This window comes from Capricornis sumatraensis, chromosome 14, assembly GCF_032405125.1.
Source record: "Capricornis sumatraensis isolate serow.1 chromosome 14, serow.2, whole genome shotgun sequence".
NCBI lineage: Eukaryota > Metazoa > Chordata > Mammalia > Artiodactyla > Bovidae > Capricornis > Capricornis sumatraensis.
Window position 1 is genome coordinate 10,846,984 of NC_091082.1, and position 23,066 is coordinate 10,870,049.

General features: G+C 44.1%; 1 protein-coding gene across 1 annotated transcript; it reads right to left on the reverse strand.

Annotated features, from left to right (window-relative positions):
• Window positions 1–11,835: 11,835 nt before the first annotated feature.
• On the reverse strand, window positions 11,836–19,630 carry PPP1R15B (protein phosphatase 1 regulatory subunit 15B). The gene is made up of 2 exons (XM_068986079.1): window positions 17,361–19,630; window positions 11,836–14,604 (listed from the first exon to the last, which is right to left on the reverse strand). Exons 1-2 carry the CDS (start codon window positions 19,233–19,235, stop codon window positions 14,383–14,385), a joined length of 2,097 nt encoding a protein of 698 aa, XP_068842180.1. The 5' UTR covers window positions 19,236–19,630; the 3' UTR covers window positions 11,836–14,382.
• Between the last annotated feature and the right edge of the window lie 3,436 nt (window positions 19,631–23,066).

Sequence of the window (23,066 nt, forward strand, 5' to 3'; positions counted from 1 at the left end):
AGCAAGCCCACACACAGCGGTGAGGACCTCGCAGCTGCGGCTGTCCAGTCGCCCCGTCGTGTCCAACTCTTTGCAACCCCATGGACTGCAGCACGCCAGGCTTCCCCGTCCTTCACCAACTCCCAGAGCTTGCTCAAACTCATGTCCATCGAGTCGGTGATGCCACCCAACCATGTCATCCTCTGTCGCCCCCTGCTCCTCTTGCCTTCAGTCTTTCCCAGCATCGGGGTCTTTTCCAAGGAGTCAGCTCGTCACATCTGGTGGCCAAAGTATTAGAGCTTCAGTATCAGTCTTTCCAATGAATATTCAGGACTGATTTCCTTTAGGATGGACTGGTTGGATCTCCTTGCAGTCCAAGGGACTCTCAAGAGTCTTCTAAAACACCACAGTTCAAAAGCATCAATTCTTTGACACTCAGGCTTCTTTATAGTCCAGCTCTCACATCCGTACATGACCACTGGAAAAACCACAGCCTTGACTAGACGGACCTTTGTTGGCAAAGTAATGTCTCTGCTTTTTAATACACTGTCTAGGTTTGTCATAGCTTTTCTTCCAAGGAGCAAGTGTCTTTTAATTTCGTGGCTGCAGTCACCATCTGCAGTGATTTTAGAGACCAAGAAAACAAAGTCTATTACTGTTTCCATTGTTTCCCCATCTATTTGCCATGAAGTGATGGGACCGGATGCCATGATCTTAGTTTTCTGAATGTTGAGCTTTAAGCCAACTTTTTCCTCTTTCACTTTCATCCAGAGGCTCTTTAGTTCCTCCTCACTTTCTGCTGTAAGGATGGTATCATTTGCATATCTGAGGTTATTGATATTTCTCCCAGCAGTCTTGATTCCAGCTTGGACTTCATCCAGCCCAGCATTTCACATAATGCACTCTGCACATAAGTTAAATAAGCAGGGGGACAATATACAGCCTTGTCATACTCCTTTCCCAGTTTGGAACCAGTCCGCTGTTTCATGTCCAATTCTAACTGTTGCTTCTTGACCTGCATACAGATTTCTCAGGAGGCAGGTATGGCAGTTTGGTATGCCTACCTCTTTTAAGAATTTTCCAGTTTCTTGTGATCCACACAAAGGCTTTAGTGTAGTCAATGAAGTCTCTGTGTGTACACACATGAAATCGTACATTATTTAAAGATCTACTGTGATGAGTTAACCTATATATTTAAACATTACAATAGCCACAAAAATGAAATCAGATAAATAGGTATAGCTGATAGGTCAATAGTGTAGATAAAATCATACAAAAAAATACTCAATCCAAAAGAAGGTAAGAAAAGAGAGAAAAAAATGAAATCAGATGGGACATAAAGAAAACAAAGAGCAAGATAGTAAATTTAAATTCAACTCTATTGATAATTACATTAAATATAAGTGGTCTAAATACTCCCAATTAAAAAGCAGACATCATCATATTGGGTTTTAAAAATAAAACTGTACGGACGTCCCCAGTGGTGCGGCGGATAGGAATCCACCTGTCAATGCAGGGCACAATGGGGGATGTGTTCAATCCCTGGTGTAGGAAGATCCCACATTCCGTGGAACAACTAAGCCCATGCCCCACAACTACTGAACCTGTGTGCTGCGATGATGAAGTCCACACCCCAGGCCTGCACTCCACGGCAAGAGAAGCCACTGCAACGAGAAGCCTGAGCTCCACAATGAAGAGGAGCCCCCCACTCGCCGTAGCTAGAGAAACCCTCCATGCAGCAACAAATACCCCAAAATTTATTTATTCATTTTAAAGAAAGCAACTATAACAGCCTTCCCCAGTGGCTCAGCAGTAAAAAATCCACCTGACATACAGGAGAAATTGTTTTAATCCCCGGGTTGGGAAGATCCCCTGGAGAAGGAAATGGCAACCCACTCCCATATTTTTGCCTAGGAAATCCTGTGGGCAGTGGAGCCTGGTGGGCTGCAGTCCATGGAGGTCACAAAGAGTTGGACACAACTGAGCAACTAAACAACAAAAAGCTGCTGTATGTTGTCTACAGGAAACCTACTTGAAATATGAGGACTATACAGTCCATGGAATTCTCCAGCCCAGAACACTGGAATGCTGAGAAGCCGTTCCCTTCTCCAGGAGATCTTCCCAAGCCATGGCTCAAACCCAGGCCTCCCGCAGTGCATGTGGGTTCTTTACCAGCTGAGCCACCAGGGAAGCCCAAATGCAAGGACTGTAGCCCACCAGGCTTCTCCGTCTATGGGATTTTCTAGGCAAGAGTACCAGAGTGGGTTGCCATTTCCTTCTCCAGAGGATCTTCCCTCCCCAGGGATCGAACCCGGGTCTCCCGCATTGCAGGCAGATGCTTTACCATCTGAGGCACCAGGGAAGCCTAATACAAGGACAGATGGCATTAAAAATAAAAGTATGGTCAAACTTACAGCTATGGCAATGTGACAAGACTATCAATCCACTCCACCAAAAGCAAACCTAAAACTGGACAAACCGTCAAAAAGAAATATCTCAGGGCTCTGGAAATGAACCAAAGGTGCATCCCCCAATAGAAGAAGTATTTATTCTTGAAAAACTGCTAGAGCTTTGGGTATAAAGTAATAAAGAAAGTGGGTTTCTCAACCTCAGAACATGACATCTGGGGCTGGATAAATCTTTGTTGTGAGGAATTAGAAAATATCTGGAACTGTATGAAAATGAAATTACAACATGTGAGCACATTTGAGAAGCAGCTAGAGCAGTGCTTATGGGGAAATGTATAGCATTGGGTGGTTACATTAGGAGAAAAGAAAGGTTCTGAATCAGTGCTTTAAGTTCCACCTTAAGAAATCTGAAAGACAATTAAACCCAAAGAATGTGAAAGAAGGAAATAGATTACAAATCAGAAATCAGTGGACTAGAACACAGCACAGAGCAAAGTACAACAAAAACAACAGGGGGAAAAATCAATGAAACCAAATGCTGTTTCTTGTTAAAGACTGATAAAACTGGTAAAACTGTTGACAGACTAAAAAGAAAGAGAAGAGGAAAGATATAAATCACCAGCACCGGGAATGACAGAGAAGACATCACCCATCCTAACGACCAGGCAATGATGCTTGCTTGCTTTCACAACTTCTGTTCAAAAATGTACTAAATGTCTAACCAGTACCATAAGATAAGGAAAAAGAAATAAAAGGCATATACTGTTACTATTCAAAGATATGATCTGCTGCTGCTAAGTCGCTTCAGTCGTGTCCGACTCTGTGCGACCCCATAGACAGCAGCCCACCAGGCTCCTCCGTCCCTGGGATGCTCCAGGCGAGAATCCTGGAGTCGGTCGCCATTTCTTTCTCCAAGGTAAGATCGTCTATGTAAAAGTTCTAGGGTCACAGGATACGAGATCAATATATCAAAATAAATATATGTATATGAAAAACTATGAAACGTTGGTGATAGAAAAATTTAAAGCCCAAATAAATGGAAAAATGTACTCTGTTTTTGGATCAGAAGTCAATGTTGCTAAGGTGTCAATGTTCTAAAGTCAATCTATAAAGTCAATGTAATCCCATTTAATACTTTAGTTAAGTGTTTTTTTTTTTTTTTGGTAAGAATTAATAATCTGCTTCTAAGATTCAAAGAGAAATGAAAAGGACCCACAAGAGCCAAACTATGTTGAAAAAGAACAAGGTGATTTCAAGACTTACTATAAAGTTAACAGTAATCAAGACACTGTAGCATTTATGTAAGGACAGAGATACAAATCACTGAAACAGAAACTGAAATAGTATATAATCAGTTGATTTTTTTTTACCCATACATACAGCATATGGGGATCTTAGTTCCCTGACCAGGGGTGGAACCTTGCCCCCTGCATTGGAAGCATGGCATCTTAACCAATGGACTGCAAGGGAAATCCTAATATAACCAATTGATTTTTAACAAAGATGCCAAGGTTACTTTTCAACAATTTATTATCTGTGTGTAAAAGCATCAATCTCAAAAACTTACTTCATATCACATACGAAAAGTAACTCAGGGACTTCCCGAAGTGGTCCAGTCCCTGAGACTCTGAGTTCCCAGTGCAGGGGGCCTAGGTTCAATTCCTGGTCATGGAACTGAGACCCCACATGCCGCAGGGCAACTACCCCCTGTGCCGCAGCGAGAGAAGTGCCGCAGCGAGGAGCCTGTGCCACAATGCAGACCCGGAACAGCCAAATAATAAGGGAATTAAGTCCATTTGAAAACAAACAAACAAACAGAATGTTAACTACAAATGTCAAAATTAAAACCAAAAATGTCCAAAAAAAGAAATAGGCAAAAAATATTTATGACTTTGCATTAGAGAAAGATTTATGAGGTAGGGCAATGAAAAAAAAGCGCAGACCATAGAAGGAAAACCGATAAATTGGACTTCAGCAACATTAGAAATCTTGCTCTTCAAATAACATTAAGAAAATGAAAATGCAAGCTACTGACTAGGAGAAAATAGTTTCTATACACACACACACAACTTGGTTTAAACAATGGACAAAAGATTTGAATACATGCTTCGGCATATCATTAAACATCAAGGAAATAAAAATTTACACTAAAATAAGGTGGAGAAGGCGATGGCACCCCACTCCAGTACTCTTGCCTGGAAAATCCCATGGACGGAGGAGCCTGGTGGGCAGCAGTGCATGGGGTCGCTAAGGGTGGGACACGACTGAGCGACTTCACTTTCACTTTCCACTTTCATGCATTGGAGAAGGAAATGGCAGCCCACTCCAGTGTTCTTGCCTGGAGAACCCCAGGGACGGGGGAGCCTGGTGGGCTGCTGTCTATGGGGTCGCACAGAGTCGGACACGACTGAGGTGACTTAGCAGCAGCAAAGCCACTAGAGTAGCTAAACTTGAAAAGATTTATGATGTAAAGCGCTGGCGAGGGGGAGAAGCAGCTGGGTCTCTCATGCTGGCTGCCAAGTGGGACAGTCACTTTGGAAAACTGGGAGTGTTCTTAGAAAGTTATATATATACAGTTATCACTTTATCCAGCATATCATTCTTAAATCTATCCAAAAGGAATGAAAATGTACATCTGCAGAAACACTTCTATGCAAATGTTCATAGCAACTTTAATCATAATAGCCATAAACTAAACCAACCAACCATCCATCAACTAGGGAATGAATAAGGAAATTGTGGTATACTCACACGATGGAATACTACTCAGCAACAAAAAAAGAATGGACTGCTGATATACTAAACAGCGCAGATGAATCTCAAAGCATTGCACTGGTGAAAGAAGCCAAACACAAAAGGGTGCCTACTGTATATATGACACCATTCTTAAAAATTCTAGAAAAGGTGAAACAATGATAAAAAACAGAGCGATGGCTGCGAAAGCTGGAGGTTGAAGAGGTGGCTGAACAGAAAAGAATATAAGGCAACTTTTTGGAGTGATGGAAATGCTCTATATTTTCACTGTGGTAGTGTTTACATGACTGTACATAAATCTTAAAACTCATTGAATTTTATACGGAAAATTGTAAAATTTTATTTATATGTAAAGTATACCTCAATAAGCTGATTGAAAAAAAAGTCCTTAACTAGGAAAATTGGATATGAATTATATCCTGCCTAATGAAGAAGTACCTTTCATAATACTGATCAAATTTCAGTAAACCTCATAGTATCACTTGAAAGATCAGTAATGAAGACATAATATCAACTGATCTAAAACCTTAGGTGTAAAGTCATCACTAGTAATACTAGCTTCTCAAAATACCTCAAGTATTAAAAATAAAAATCATGTTGATATTGAAGACAGACATTTTTACATATTTAACTGCTTCTTTGAAATACATGAATTAGTGAATTACTCAGTTGTTGTGTGGGGTAGGGAGCCTATCCTTTGGGAGAAGGAGACTTTGGAAATTGTAACTTGAGTTAAAGAAAAGTATATTGTGCATCCAAGACGTTCTGGTCCCTGTGCTGAGGACCCCTCCACCAAAGAGGTGGCAATCTACAGGAAGAAATGGAATTGCAAACATAATTATAATTCAGTGCAATGAACAGTGATCAGAAAGTGTACAAGGCACTGTAACAGTGAAAACATGACAATGAGCTCTGAGGACGTAGAGGTGGATGGGAGAAGCCTTTAGAGGGCAGATGAAACCTGATCACAGCAGGCAAACATTCCCAAGGGACCCTGAGGGGCTCTGTGCTAAATGATAAGAAGAGACGCTGGAGAGAACGAAATCTCGCCATTTGTGACAACCTGGGACCTAGGGGGCGTTGAGCTAAATGAAATCAGTAAAGACAAATATCGCATGCTCTCTCTTATATGTGAAATCTTAAACACAACAACAAAAACTGAACCAATAAAAACAAGCTCAAAGATACAGATAACCAGAGGAGAGCGTTGAGAGTGGAAGAAATGGGTGAACTGATTTTTTTTTTAAGCTTAAATAAATTTAATTTTTTTAACAACTGCATGAGAAAAAAGGAAAAATAAGGAACCATGGCTAGTGTAACTGTCATCCTATCTGAAAGAACCTGGGAAATTAATTGCAAGAAAATGCACCTGTTTCACCCTGTGGAGGCTTCCCTGGTGGCTCAGATGGTAAAGAATCTGCCTGCAATGCAGGAGACCAGGGGTTGATCCCTGGATCAGGAAGATTCCCTGGAGAAGAAAATGGCAACCCACTCCAGTATTCTTGCCTGGAGAATTCCATGGACAGAGGAGCCTGGCAGGCTACAGTCCATGGGGTCACAAAGAGTCGGACATCACTGAGTGACTAACACTTTCACTTTCATCCCAATGAAGGACTTTTCTTCTGTAATTCAATATTATTCTAAAAGTATTGCCATCTCTCAGGTAGTACTGGGTTATATCCCCCAGGCCAATCAGGCTGTGACTTTCAGCAGATTGTCCTGGGGAAGGGAGATCTGTTCAGAGGTGAATATCTAGAAAACGTGGCAATCAGAAGTAAAGAAAACAAAGAACTCCCATGTAAATTCCTGAAGGTGCAAAAGCATGCCTCGCCTCCCTACACAGTCAAACCAAGCAGAAACAAAAGAAAGGCAACCACCGCAAGCTGAAAGTGCCTCCCTCACTGCAGGCGTCGAAGAGTTGTAGGCAAACGTGTAACGGCCTCCATTCTGTACACCTAGAAGCAGATGGGAGCAGCCCCTTGGAGCCAATGTCAAACCCACCAAACAGCAGTCCTGGGTACCCACCCGACCTTGGCTACTGAGCCTCAGACCAACAGTTCTCGAGGCTCTTTTCCTCCTTCCACGCCAGTTGCATATACAGCTCTGTAATCAGGCACAGGGAGTTCCCATGCCCCAAGCAACCTGGCTGTCTCCTCTCGTTGACAGTGACTGCCCCGATGCACAGGAATGCAACAGAAAACTGAACGTTGAGTTAAGTGAGATGAAACCCTAACAAGAAAAACTCTAACACAAAAACCCAGCAACTATCTGTGCATCAGCCTCTTATATCTCACTTGCAATCACCTAAACTGCCATATTCATTTTATTATTCCTCCATGGAAACCATGAAGAAGCAATTCATTTGTGTTCAAATATAAATTTTGGTTCTCCTGAAAGGAACAGCCCCCAGTGATGGGTGAAAGTGAAAGTCGTGTCCGACTCTTTGTGACCCCATAGACTTTACAGTCCATGGAGTTCTCCAGGCCAGAATAGTGGAGTGGGTAGCCTTTCCCTTTTCCAGGGGATCTTCCCAACCCAGGGATGGAACCCAGGTCTCCTGCATTGCAGGTGGGTTCTTTACCAGCTGAGCCACCAGGGAAGCTATCAGGGAGCTATCAGTGATGAGTAGTTACCACAAAAATGTGTAGTCACAGTTGGCCAGGCAGGCCTAGCATGGGCAGGGCAGTGCTGTTTGCCAGCTTGTTCATATACTAAGGAAATGACCTGCAAGCAACAGCCGTCAGATTAGCAGTGACCGGAATCTGTCAGGCACTCTAAGATGGCAAGTCACGCCATCTGGTGGAATCAACTGAGCATCTCTAGAAACTCAAAGCCAACTGTTTTCTGAAAAAGAGGAGTAGAAATGAAACCTCTGGTGTGGTGGGGAAAATACTTTTAATACTTCAGTACAGGTGGTGCTAATGGTAAAGAACCTGCCTATCAATGTGGGAGACTTAAGACACGCAGATTTAATCCGTGGGTGGGGAAGATCCCCTGGAGCAGGGCGCAGCAACCCACTCCAGTATTCTTTCCTGGAGAATCCTATGGACAGAGGAGCCTGGTGGGCTATAGACCATAGTGTCACAGAGTCAGACAAGACTGAGGCGATTAGCACACACGCACAATACTTTGTACTCTTTAATCCTGGAAAAGAAAGGTCTCAGCTGATTTGCTGACATATTAACTTTGTAAATTAACATGTACTTTGCTAATGACACTGAAATTAATTGATGAGGTATCTCTAGCACAAATTTCAATTACAATTGAAATTTGTAATTACATTCTAAAAATTTAGAGCTCTGCTACAGCTTCTCCCTAAGGACCTTTCAGTTCTGTGATTCTGTATCATATATGGCTGAGGCACACTGGAGTCTAATCAGACACGGCTGTGTTGACAAAGTCTCAATAAAGACTGTATGGGAACTGACTTAAACAAAGTTACCGACTCATTCAAGCGTCTGTTGACTATGATGCGCCAGCTGCAGGCCTAGGCTCTGTGCTCACAGAGGGACCAAGACACAGAGCAAGACCCCTATGCTTACAGAGTTTATAGAGTGTGGCGGTAGACAAGAAATACGTAAAAATGTTAAGGTTAGGGCAGTGAATACAATTTTAAAAGGTTAAAGATAGTGGGAAGGGAGGGGTTGGAGGATAGGGTTTTCAGAGCTCTCTTGGCGATGATATGTGAGATCCAAAGAGAAAACAAGTCTTCTCATGATGAAATTTGTTTTTAAAAACAACCCTTCCACAACATATATCCAGATCAACTTTAAAAAAAAAAGTCTTTTGGGACTCCTCTCTGGTTTCTGCCTTCAAAGCCAATGCATGAACCCCAATAAGAAAAACAGGCTTGCCTCAGAGCAGTATAATCCAGTTTTACAACCACCTCGCTCTTTGACCTTGAACATTTGGGGGATATTCCTAAAAGTTAATGCAGTGTATGTATTAACCTACCATTTTGGTGCGGAAATTTGCAGTGTCATCTTGATGGACAGTATTGCTAATGAACATACCTCTGACAATTCTGCTGTTCTTTTGCTGTGAAGGTCCTCATTCCTCTGCTAAGTAGGATCTATAAAACAGTAGTGAAAATAAAATGTTCAGCAAACAAAGGCAGAAGGAAACTAGAAGAAAAGAATAGTACTGAGACAAAGAGAGGGGTAATGGGATAAAAGAACAAAACATGAAAAAGCGTTCTGAAGTGTCTTAATAGTTCAGCTTTCTAGACCTGTTTCCGTTAGATTTCTAGGGTATCCTCTTCCTGGGTTCAGCAACCTAATTTCCCTAAGTCTGATTGCCCCTATCTTTCCCTAATGAGCTTGAGTCTGTCAATGGTAAAACACTGATGTGGCTCAAAGTTTTACACAGTAATAACATAACCCCAAACTCCACCATGTGTTCTCTATTCCACGTATAAAATCATTTCTCTTTAACTTCCCTGATCTCAAACCTCTCGCTAATCTGTATTAATTGAATGCACTACAGGTCTTCTACGAACCCTCAAAGGGAGCAAGGTGAGATCTACCCACCCCACTTACTACACTAGGGCTGCGGAGCTCTGTATCATGCTGCCTTTGTGTGTTAAAGTCACGTGCCACGTGCCACATGCTGAGCCACGTCCAGCTCTTTGCGACCTGACCCCACGCACTAGTCTGCCAGGCTCCCCTGTCTGTGGCATTTCCCAGGCAAGAATACTGGAGTGGGCTGCCATTTCTCCCTCCAGGGGATCTTCCCAACCCAGAGATCAAACCTGCATCTCCTATGCCTCCTACGTCTCCTGTGTTGTAGGTGTTTACCCACTGAGCCATTTGGATCAGTAAAAACTTAGTCTTGAGCAAATCCAAGGCGAAAAAGACTTGTATTTTATATTGACCAAAGCATTCAACTAAGTCCATAAGAATTCTAATTTCCAATATAGGAACATTCCAAATAGCCAATATTTGTATCATAATCAGTTAAGAGTATCAAGACCTCTTCATACACATAAATAAATTAGGTCTCTTAGCTCCAAAAAAAATGGTAGGCAACATACATTTTTAGAATGTACCAGGATGTCCTGTACATCTCTGTTAGACACTTTTATAAATGAGAAAAAAATTTTATTTTCATTTTTAAAAGGTACATAGAGGGTCCAAAAAAGTCTCCAAATAAGACCAACAAACTCCCAAAACTGTGTATAACTCAAAACTTCTGAGATCAGCAATTAAATACTTGCTTTAAACTTTCTGTTAAACAACAAACATCACCACCTCTATAGGGATACCAAGATAGTCATAATAAACCTGGCTTGATGTGAACATGACTATTTTCATACATCTTCCTGGGGCAGAGACAGCCAAAAATGCTTAAATTAACCCTAAGATGGTAATAAAAGTATAACCTAGGCTGTCAATTCAGTTTGTACTAAACAATGATTTATCTGCAACTGTTTCTTTCCTTCCAGTTAAGAAATACACCTTTAATAATTTTTAACTAGCTGCTGCTGCTGCTGCCAAGTCACTTCAGTCAAGTCCAACTCTGTGCGACCCCCTAGCAATTCAAATACCTAAATTAAGAATGCTATAATTAAGAATTAATTCCATTAATAAGCTTGCTATAGTCCAAATGTCTTTTTTTTCCTTCAAGATGTTTGTTTTTTCAGATGTTACCATCACATTTATTCAATATTGTAAATGGGAGAACATGATGATTGACAGTATCAGTTATCATTAATGATATTGCACAAAATAAAGCAGCAGACTTCCCAGCTACTTAGGAGAAACACTATGCTAATCCCAGCATATTAATTTACCGCTTCTGTGAGTCAGATCAGATCAGCCGCGTCCCACTCTTTGCGACCCCGTGAATCGCAGCACGCCAGGCCTCCCTGTCCATCACCGTCTACCGGGAGTTCACTCAAACTCACGTCCATCGAGTCTGTGATGCCATCCAGCCATCTCATCCTGGGTCGTCCCCTTCTCCTCCTGCCCCCAATCCCTCCCAGCATCAGAGTCTTTTCCAATGAGTCAACTCTTCACATGAGGTGGCCAAAGTACTGGTTTCAGCTTCAGCATCATTCCTTCCAAAGAAACCCCAGGGCTGATCTCCTTTAGAATGGACTGGTTCTGTGAATACTATTTTACTATTTTCTTTGCAGTATTAGTACACAGCTGGGGCAAGTTTTAGAATCGAATCCCATCTCTAAGAAGGGCACTTCATACTCTAAGAACCAACTTCTCTTATCTAATATCGAAATGTAGTTTGCAATTATATTTACCCCCTTAACCATTTCCTCCTCTTCAGTTAGCTGAAGAGCAATTACCATGTCACATAACCTTTTAAACCACATAAATCTGTACAGAACCTTTTAAGTTTATAATGCTTTTCTTTTTTTCTTTTTAGTGAGACCCATTTTATTTATTTTAATTTAAAAATCTTTAATTCTTACATGCGTTCCCCCCTCCCACTTCCCTCCCCATAACATCTCTCTGGGTCATCCCCATGCACCAGCCCCAAGCATGCTGTATCCTGCGTCAGACATAGACTGGCAATTCGATTCTTACATGGTAGTAGTATACATGTTAGAATGCCATTATGCAGAATGCTTCTACAAAAACACCTGACTTAATTCTGAAACTCCTGCTCAGTAATTCCAAAAACAATTAAGTTGAACCAAAATATCACATAACATTTAATAATTGCAAATATATTTATTATAATTTACAGATTAGTTAACAGTTATATATACAATTTTATAAAATCCCAACAAAAACTGGTTTCATTCAAATCATTGGATCTGAAGCCAACTTAGAAGTCTTTTAGTCCCCTAACTTCACCTTCCCTAAATCATAAAAAAATAAAATCTGATACTTCTGATTTCAAGTTAAAGATGACGAGATGGTGTTATCACATTTTAACACTTAAAAAAGGAAATGTTTACTTGTCTGCACAAAGCCTTTCATATGCTACATTGATACATAAAGCACCATTGCAAGACTTTAAGTGTGTAAAATGTTCAATTAAAACTTCCAAGGGATTTTCTTTTTAAGACTGAAGTTTTAACTTTGTTCTAACAATTAGGATCTGGACAAAACTGCTAAGAATTGTTCTTCTCTTGTCCAACTTTAAAATGGTCCCTTTTGTCCTTCTCATCACTGTCTGATCACTTCTTTTAAAGCAGGGTAGTACATGGAAGAATTCTTCACCAAGCTTTTACATTTGGAGTAGTGAAGCTGGCATCTCAAGAGAACAATTCTCCAAAATCCAGTAAATGTAAAGTGTTTGTCGCTCAGTCATGTCTGAGCCTTTATGACCCCAGGGACTGTAGCCTGCCAGGCTCCTCTGTCCATGGGATTCTCCAGGCAAGGATACTGGAGTGGGTTACCATTCCCTTCTCCAGGGGATCTTCCTGACCCAGGGATCAAACCCAGGTCTTCTGCACTGCAGGTGGAGTCTTTACCATCTGAGCCACCAGGGAAGCCTAGTAAATGTAAAGATTACCCATTATTTTCATATATGCAGAGGTGCAAGATTTAGAACCCCAAAACACAACCTAAGTCTCTGAAATAAAATAGTATACTTCAGTCTGGTTTTAAAAGAATGCCTATACATTTTCGGTTTTCTTTTCTAGGCAAGTAATACCTTCTTTCCAACTGACACAGCTGATGTCTGAAACTTAGCATTTCCATGGTGTTACACCAGACTCTAAAATGCATTCCCTATGATTACCTAAAATAGAGGGGCACAAAACACACTGAAAAAGAGCTCTGCAAAAATCTGACTAAGTTTTATGCTGTTGTACTCTCAGAGCAAACCAAATAGAAAAAAACATAATGACCAGGTAGATTATAAACTGAGGTAGTAATCCTGCAAGCACTTCTGATGAAAAATTTGTCCTCACTCTGAAACAACTTCAAAATTAAGAGGTCATCTATTCTGCTCGTGCTTTCACTGGTAATAGGAGGCATGTGACATAAAAACAGACCAGAAAGTTGTTGGTTAGTATTCCCTCAACCTAACAGACCCACATCATGTAGTGCTAACTAAACCAAACACAATCAGTCACTGCAGAAACTTCAATTCAAAGTTGAAGTGTGGGATGAAGATATTTTAAATCTATAGATCTTTCCTGAAACTATAGGCCTTGCCATTACTTCTCTATTAAAAAAGAAGAACACAATAAACTTGGATGTTGACTGAAGTCTATATTTTACACTTCAAACTGGAAAATTCAGAACTGCCCATTTCCAAGTTTACAGTATCACCCTGATAAGTTATAAAAGTGACGGTGCTGAGGCATGATATTAATAACACTGGTTTTCTTTTGAAAGCATATACAACAAAACCAAATTGCTCTGAGATGTCTCTTGTCCTTCTTCCTAAGAAAATTCTAAGCTTTTAAATTTAAAAGCAACTGTGACACAATTATTACTTTCTGGAGTCTTTTAACAACAATTTCTACCTATTGAAGACACAGAGAACCACTCAAGTGGAAATTACAATAACATATACAGAATCCTCTCCAAAAAAGAGTTCACAAAGAACTTAAATATATCAGATGTTAAAATTTGGCAGAAATATGCAGCTTTCCCAAAGCAGCAGAAAGCACTGCACATACAGGTTTTGTGGCAGTCCTTGGAAACATTTCCTAGGTAGAGCTTAACCTAGAAATAAAAACCAACCACACATTTCAACCAGTCATTTTTAGGGAAAAAAAAAAAAAAGACACACAATAATGTACTTTAAGTTGGTCGTATATACAAAATTATTTTTCTTAACAATGAAGTAGAAGGGTCAAATTACTGAATATAGAGAAAACGTAACAGCCCAATAATTTCAGAATGTTGTGGGGAGGGGAGAGCCCAGAGTTTTTAGACAGGTGCACATAATTTAAATTAGAATGGGAAATGGGCTTTGAAGCCTATAAATATTGTTTCCCAAGAAAATAAGTTTCTAAAGTGCAAAATTACACCTTAAAAGGTCCCCTTTTCACTTCAGCAAGCAAACAACATCCTAGAACAAATCCAGCTAAACAAAAGAGGATTAGAAATCACACCATCTCATCCTTCATTTTCAGGGCCTGGCTTCAAACCTGGACATTTCTGAGTGGGCTATGTTGCAAAAAAATATTAAACTAGGTCACTGGATCCAAGCTGCACATCCTCTAAGAAAAAGTTGAAGGACAGCTGCCAACTTTTGTTTTTAAAAGTAACCTCTCAAGTAAGAGGTAGTGTATGCTAGGGCCAGAGGCTGTCAAATCATCTTAATATTGCTCGAAAACATTAATTCCTTTGAAACGTGCTTGCTGGAGTCTATTAAACATCTTTTCTCTGTGCTGAAATGTCAAGCAGTATCCAATAGCTTCTTCTGTTTCTTGAATTCGTTTCTGGAACCTGCATCCATCCCGTGCAAATTCTTCCCATGGTCCTTTTCGATCCTCATCACCGCTTATATAATACTCAGTAACTTCTTCAAGGAAGGTTACCTATAAACATAAGAGTAATTTTAATCTCAAATATAACGGAAGTAAAGAAACAAACTTGTACACTCTTCCAAAATGACAAATGTTTCCTAAGTATTTCAGAAATATATTCCTGAATGCTTTTATTACAGCACAAAAGTTCACTTCTATTTCTTTTTTTAAAAAAGTAACTTTTCAGTGTTTTTCAATTCTTGAACCATAAACATGTAGTAGTAGTATTACATTAATTACCTTTATAATCAGAACACAGAAGAAAAAGTTACTTAGTATTCAAACTGCAACAAAATGTATCTTTAAGGTTATGTTGGAGAAGGCAGTGGCACCCTACTCCAGTGCTCGCCTGGAAAATCCCATGGACAGAGGAGCCTGGTGGGCTGTGAAGAGTCGGACACGACTGAGCGACTTCACTTTCACTTTTCACTTTCATGCACTGGAGAAGGAAATGGCAACCCACTCCAGTGTTCTTGCCTGGAGAATCCCAGGGATGGCGGAGCCTGGTGGGCTGCCGTCTACGGGGTCGCGCAGAGTCGGACACGACTGAAGTGACTTAGCAAAAGGTTATGTTACTATAAGAGACTTTGTAGTTAAGATAAAACCCTCTTTGTATTCTTAATTATCCTATCACCATATATACATGCAATTGTGACTACTGCAACATATATGATCACAGGCAAGTGACAGTTCCTTTTAATCCCTACTCAATTTCTAATATAGAAATATCTTTTTAAGATATCAAACACCAAATGTCAAAACTTGTTTTAAAGTACATTCATTACTTACATCAGCTAATTCCACTGTGGCCGGCTACTTTCATTCCCTTTACATCAGGCCAAGGAATACCCCCGAGGACAATTAGTAGATATGTAACACCTTACTAAATATTGCATTCTAGCATTACTCATTCATTTTATCACCAAGATAAATAACATTTATACAGTGGTTACCATATGCCGGGTTCTTTTCAAAGTACTTAACAATTTTTTAATACACCCTATAAGGTATGTATTATCATCATCTTCATTGTACAGATAAGGAAACCAAGGTAAACTGACTCATTCAAATCACTCAGCTTCCAGGGGTGCAATCAGGATTCCAACTCAGCCCGGCTCCACAATCTGCACCATGTTCGCCATTTAATAAAGCATTCCCAGATCTGAAAGCCTCCTTCTAAGAACTGGGAACTATCCATTATTCCCATATACCTAAAGAATGAGATGTAGTCAAAGGTTATAAATAACTTTACCAATATTCCAGACATAATCTTTTATAAATGTTGCTTCTAGTGCATAGTAATAGTAACATCTACTTGACTCATCTCACTTTTCACTCAGTGAGCAAGCTAAAAAGAGACATGAGGCTGGGCTGAGATCCCTAAACAAGAGTTATCATTTAAGGCAACTATGAGTTTTATCTACTCACCTCATTTAAACCGTGCAATAATTCATACAATAGCCATTATTATTATTACTATAAGTTAGTCAGTCAAAGCCATGAGAGGTCAAGTTACTTCCCAGCTCTGGCAATCTTCCTAAATCTGTTGGCCCTAACCACTTAAGAGCAGGGAACACAAGTCTCTAGATGCCAAGTGCTCATTCCATTGCCTCACTTTGTTTATCTATTCACTAAACAGGCCATTTTGTCAGGGACCTTTTAAAAACATAGCGAAAAACGTTTAAGACAGCATTAACAACAGTGTGAACTAAAATCTAATTTTTAATATGCCTTATTTTGCGTCTACAGCTAAGACATAAGAATACCACCATTTAGGGACATTTTCTACCCTAGGGAGAGTTTCAAAGATTAAGCTGGTCAGTTCTTTCCACTTGAAACTCTGATGCAGCAGAATTTGAGGTCAATAATAACTCACCCATGACTTTATCTTTCCAAATAAAAGTAAAGGTAATTAAAGAAACTTTTGCTCCACAATAAAAGATACCCTGTTTGTGGGGATTTCTCTTCAATTAATAACCTCAGCTGAATTTTTTTTAAAAAGGCAATTCAAAAGATTCCCCAAATAAGGTTACCTCTGGAATGTGCTGAAAGAGTAAAATAAATGCTCCATGAAGTTTTAAGACTAGCCTGGGAATAGGAAACAACTACTCAAGAAAACCAAATAAGTGACCATCATAATTACAAATGGTTAACCTATAGTGGGCCAATGACAACCTGGACTGCTATCTTAAGAAAAGGTAATACTATTTTCAGTATTATTGTCAATCAAAATTCTTAATGTCCAAATGCTTTTAGTGCTGAAACTAATATTTTCTTTCATGGCAAACAACCAAATATGATTCGATACTTGGTACCATCATCCCTTTGGGTTCTAACGGAAAGGCAGGAAAACAGTTATCCTGAGACAGGAGGAGTAACTGTCTGTAAACAACATCACTTAATACCACAAAACTCTACTGCTACAATAGGACCTTCTCAATCTCTAGAATTGAATCATGTACACATAAAGTTTAATTTTTCTGTTCCTTAAAAAAAGTGAAAAGTTGAAACTTGAAGGGAAACAGCCCAGAGCTGCCAACCCAAAAGAAAACAGCACCCTCAGGCTAACATCTATACACTGGCACCTTCAATTCAGACAGGAACAACACTCTACATGAGGGAGAAGGAGAGATGGTCATTTCTCAACCGAAGTGTAAGAGCTTGGAGTCTTTCCTAAAAAATAAGCCCTATTATGGCTCCAGGAAACTCATGCTTTTCCACATCAGAACAGAAAACACAAATTATCAGGAATGGTAAAAGAAACAAACCTTTTTTCTCCGGATATGTGTGTGTCTTTCTCGAGAAAGAAACACACCCTGGACCAAGTCTGGACATTTACTTTCTCGGCTCCCTAACAGCTGCCTCTTACAGGAAAGTAAGGTGCGACACTCAGAAATGGGCTCAGATGGCCTCTCTGAGTCAAGACAGCTTTTCCAATTTTTCCCTGTTTGAAAAGGAGCCTTAAAATTTAGAAGGTTGTAGGGGTCGTCAGAATTACAAAAAGAATTCCACAGTTTGAGACTCTCTGCTTCATCTGCACTAGATTCCCAGTCATCATCATCTCCAGAATTATGATCAGGAGACTCGGGAAGACTTCCAGTCTGAGGAGAATTCCCTAGGTCAGACTTGTCAGACAAATCCTTCTCTGAATCAGAAGGGTTTCCGGGAAGAATTTTGGCAGCAGTCTGAATTGTTGCTGTAAAGTTTTGGGGATTATAAGGATCCACACTATAGAAAGAGTTCCAAAGGTGGAGCCCTTCTGAGTCTTGTTCAAGGTCTGATTCTGAGAATGAGCTATCACTATCAAAACCGTCATCCTCAACGTCTTCGTCCCAATCCTCATCTTCCGAATCAGAACTTGTTTCCAGGTCACTGGCTGCACCTCCCAAAATGTAATCTATCAACTTGTTACTACAGGCTGGTCTGGCAGAAATGGGAAGGTCATCGTCTATGTCTGGAGAGTCAACTACACTTATTTGGTCCTCTCCAAGCTCCTGTCCAGTCTCACAAGACGGAATGCCTCCCGAGTGGCTCTGTCTTTCCAATCCAAAAGGAACTTCTCTAATCAACAATTCTGTTTTCTCCTCAGTGGGTTCCTGGGCGGTTCCGGGAACGGCTCCAGCAGCAGGAACACACTGAGTCGGACTATCTCCGAAGTGCTTCGGCTCCATCCGGAGCAGGCTGTGCTCCTCCTCTAGGCTGTGGTAGCCATGATCTTGGTCAGGGGTGGGTAAAGCCTGACCCTTGCTGGCCTGCTGAAGGAATTCCAGCCGCTTCATGCGGAGATGGTGGATTTCGGGCAGGCCTTCTCTAGAAAGAGGCGGACATCCCTGCCACGAGGCGGGAGCCATCTCTGCGTTGAGCGGCTGGGGATAAGACGAGGCCTCATCCAGGCAGCCGCTCTCTGGACTCAGCGCCTGGAAATCGACCAGTTCGCAGCTTCCAACACTGCTCTGATAGCTCAGCTCAACCCGGGGCAGGCAGTCCAGATAGGAGGGGTTCAGCAAATAGGAGACGACACTGACATTGCTTAAGCGCTGAACGTTGAGCGGTCCAGAGGGCGAAGGGCCAAGCTCCGGGTCGGAAAACAGACGCGCTTGGACGCTCCGGGGCACCAGCTCCACTCCCCACAGCGGCTGCTCCAGAAGAAAAGCATGGGCGGCGGAGTCCAAAGCTCTTCCCTTGGCTTTAAGTTCTAATTCCAGATCTGGGGGCGAGCACTGCCAGTGGAGGCCCCCCTCTAGCCAGTCAAGGGGGCCGGCGGCCGCGTCGGCCGAGGGGTCGAGCCGCAGCGAACTCAGAGCTTTGGGCGCCGAGGGGGCGGCAGGCTCCTGCCGGGCCCTCAGGAGGCTGTAGCCTCCAGCAAAATCTAGCCATCTGGTAGGGATCATCCCACCGAAAAGCTGGCTCCAGACCAGCAGCTTCTGAAGCAAGCCCGGGAGCGGCGCGAGGAGCTGGGAAAGCAGCTGCATCCAGGAACTGCTTCGGGCCTCGGGCGGGGGACTGGGAGCCAGCCTGGGGTCGGGTTCCGGGGCGAGCGGTGCGCGGATCCTGGACGTGCCTGATCGCGAGGGCCGAGGGAAGAAGGAGGGCAGCCGGAAGCGGGGGTCCGGCTTCCGTGAGCCGTCCGCCGCCGGCTCCATCTCCCGGTGTCGGCAGTCTCTCGGGGAGGTAGGGACGCGGAGCTCGAGGCCCTACACAGTCTCGGCCTTCCCCAGCGGCGGAGTGGGTGCCCCAGGCCGACCCCCGGGCCAGCAGAAGAGCCAACAAGGAGAGCGGCTCCGGCCGCGGGCAGCGGGCCACAGTCCGGAACGGCGGGCACAAGACGCGGCGGCCAAGGCGACATCCATCCTGACAGCGAGAAGGGGCCCTACTCCGGCCCGCGCCGCTCCACCATAGATAGGAGCCCTTCCGCGGCGGCGGCGGCGGAGGCGGCTTCCTCGAAGGCACGGACCGTGGAGATTCCCTCAGCAGCGCGACCCCGGAAGGGCTGGTCTGGGAGGCCAAGCGGGTGCAAGCGAAGCTCAAAATGGCCGCAGGGCCAGCGCCGCGGCAACACCGCTCCAGGCAGGCTGACTAGACGCAGGATGGCGGCCGGCTACGCCACCAGCCCCGCGCCGCCTGACGTCACTCGCCGGGCCGGGGGCGGGCCCTTCCGCGCTCTTTCCTGCGGCCGCCGATTGGCCGCGCCCAGGTCCCTGTCGGCTTCCTTACTCTCGGTAGACCCGGTTGCGCGCGGGAGGTTGCATCAGCCAGGCTTCGCGCATGCGCACTTGCAGCTCAGCGGTCGCCTAGGAAACCGCCCCTCCGCCGCGGCCGGCCCTCTTCGCCCCTCCGCGGCGGCCCGCGCTCCCCCGCCCCCTACCTCGGCCCTCTAGGCCCAAGGGAGCTGCGTAGACGGGCCGAGGGGGCTCTGGAACTGTTAAAGGCGTGGTACGTACCCAAGTGTACAGGTATGTCTTAGACTTGCATGTATTTATGCAACACCGTGGTTCCAGTGTTATTCACTGCTAAGTAGTGTTAGGACCTAATCTGAGCCATGACAGGCTTTAGGACCTAACCTGAGCCATGACAGGCTCAGCAAGCTACACTAGGCCTAAAAGTTTCGGATTCTTATAGACCTGAGTCATGATTCCGGGAACTATACCTCTGAGCCAATCAGGAGAGTCCCCATGCATGCCAGGCTTGAGCCAATCCGGATAGGGATGCAGGATTCAAAATTCACACCCGTTAGCCAATCATCACACGCTGGCTACACTTGCTGAGACAAAGAACTGCCTTTACAAAAGCAGTTGTTACTCAGAACTGGGGGCTCTTGTTGGATTCCACTGTGCTGGATGAGACCTTAGCCCTAGCTCGAGCTAGCAATAAAATCTCTTTATGTTTTTGCATTGCTGTGGACGTCTTATTCTCTCAATTTTGGGGACTCGGACTCTGGGCATAACATTTGGGGGCTCATCCGGGATCCCTTTTAACTGAGAAGAATAACACCCTCCCAGTAGAAGGGGTTTCCTCATTTAGAGGAAAGGTATCTGGACACCGGTGTCAGGTCTGGTCTGGGGCGACCTAGTCGCTCTAGCCAGCATAAGGCCGAGGCCCAGCAGACGCGCTGGAAGGCAGCTGGCTCTGCAGGGAAGAGAGCGTCTCTCTTGATCCCGAATCTGGTGGGCAGTGGACGCCCTTCGGTAAGGTAACCTCGAGGGATAGAAAGGTTTGGGGGGGGCAGGAAGACCTAGTACTGTGTTCTCGGCTGAGGTTTGTCTCTCCTCTGTTCGTCGCATCTTTGTGTGTGCCGGCATTGTCACTGCTCTCTGTGTGTTCCCGGCATTGTCACTGCTCTCTGTGTGTTCCCGGCATTGTCACTGCTCTCTGTGTGTGCCCGGCATTGTCACTGCTCTCTGTGTGTGCCAGCATTGTCACTGCTCTCTGTGTGTTCCCGGCATTGTCACTGCTCTCTGTGTGTTCCCGGCATTGTCACTGTTCTCTGTGTGTTCCCGGCATTGTCACTGCTCTCTGTGTGTTCGTCTTGTCTCCTGTTTTCTATTCTGTAATCATGGGGCAAGAGACTTCCACTCCGTTGTCCCTTATGACTGACCATTTTTCTGATTTTAAGTCTAGAGCACAGAATCTATCGGTGCAGGTGAAGAACAAATTAGTAACTTTTTGTTCCTCCGAGTGGCCTGCTTTTAATGTTGGTTGGCCACAGGAGGGGACCTTTAGCCTGCCAATCGTTTGAGCGGTAAAGGAGAAGGTGCTCGCTCCCGACCTATATGGACACCCAGATCAAACACCCTACATCCTAGTCTGGCAAGATTTGGTGGAAAGTCCACCAGCCTGGCTGAAACCTTTTACTTCCCTATCCCCTACCTCATTAGGCCCACAGGTACTTGTCGTGGAGGCATCCAAAGAGGAAGAGCATAAAGATCGCGACAGCTGGGTGAAGCCAGTATTCCAGGAATCCTCACTATATCCTAACCTAATTGACCTGGAAACCGATCTCTCCCCACCCCACTATGTACACCGGCCTTTGCCCCCTCAGGTACCACAGATTTCTTCCGGAGGAGCACGAAGGGACACCAAACCTTCGGCCCCAACCCAGGAAGGGGGCCCTGCCCAGGGGACTCGAGGAAGGACCGGGGGGTCCTCGGTTTGGCAGACGAAGGCGACCCGGAGGCCCCTACCTCAACAGTCCGGGCGCTCCCTGTTCGGGTGGGGCCGGCCTGCCCAGATGGAGAACAGACATTCCAATACTGGCCCTTTTCCACCAGTGATCTGTATAATTGGAAGACCCAAACCCCTTCATTCTCAGAGAAGCCCCAGGGCCTGATTGATCTCCTAGAATCTATCCTTTTCACCCATAATCCCACTTGGGATGACTGTCAACAGCTGTTGCAGGTGCTCTTCACCACAGAGGAGCGTGAGCGGATCTTGTCGGAGGCATGGAAAAACGTTCCAGGGGTAGACGGAAGACCTACCATGCAGCCTAATCTAATTGATGAGGGATTTCCCCTGACATGACCCCCACTGGGATTTTGAGCGTGCTGAAGGTAGGGAGCGTCTCCGAGTGTACCGCCAGACTCTTAGGGCCGGCCTGCGGGCAGCCACCAGGAGACCAACAAATTTGGCTAAGGTCAAATTGTTCAGGGACTGGCCTCAGCCCTGGGGACCAAGTGGAAATTACATTGCGAATACAATCCCCAGAGCTCAGGACAGGTAGAAAAAATGAATCGGACTCTAAAAGAGACGTTGGCAAAACTGGCAATAGAGACTGGCGGGGACTGGGTGACTCTCCTTCCCTTTGCGCTCTTCCGAGCGCGTAATACCCCCTACAAGTTAAACCTGACCCCCTTTGAAGTTGTTTGTGGGGGTCCCCCTCCCCTGTGCCCTATCTTTGAGGAAAAGTCGAGCCGCCTCCTTCGTTGCCCCTGTTCCGAGCAGCTCTGATGGCTTTGAGTAAGGCGCATATGTACATCTGGGCGTTGGTCAAAGAAATCCATGAGGCCCAGGACAAGGGGCAGTCCCTTCCCGTGACATCGGCCCAGGGGACTGGGTTTGGGTCAAATGGCACCAGTCCAAAACATCAGAACCCAGATGGAAGGGCCCTTATGTTGTTCTTCTTACTACCCCCACTGCCTTGCAGGTCGACGGCGTTGGACCTTGGGTGCACGGTAACCACGTGCGCTGTGCCACTCCAGAAGAACGAGAGACGGCCGGGAGAGAATGGGAGGTGACACTGCATCCCTCCAGTCCTCTAAAAGTGAAACTCGTCCGTCAGGTCCCGGACGAATCGCTTTGATCCTCCTGATGGTAGCTGTCCTCTTCGACCCTGGGACAGCCAACCCCAACCCGCAGCAACCTGCCAGGATCACCTGGACACTTCGGAACGGACTGACTCACGAGGTACTCAATTTGACCACCGGAATTCACCCCCCCAACACGTGGTGGCCAGATATGTATTTTAGCCTTAAAGACCT

What these genes read in the sequence shown, in the direction of transcription:
- PPP1R15B (XM_068986079.1), bottom strand. Translation starts at nt 19,235, where the DNA reads ATGGAGCCGGCGGCGGACGGCTCACGGAAGCCGGACCCCCGCTTCCGG. An exon ending in CACATATCCGGAGAAAAAAG is followed by an intron (nt 14,605 to 17,360) that starts GTTTGTTTCTTT and finishes TTATGTTTATAG; the next exon opens with GTAACCTTCCTTGAAGAAGT.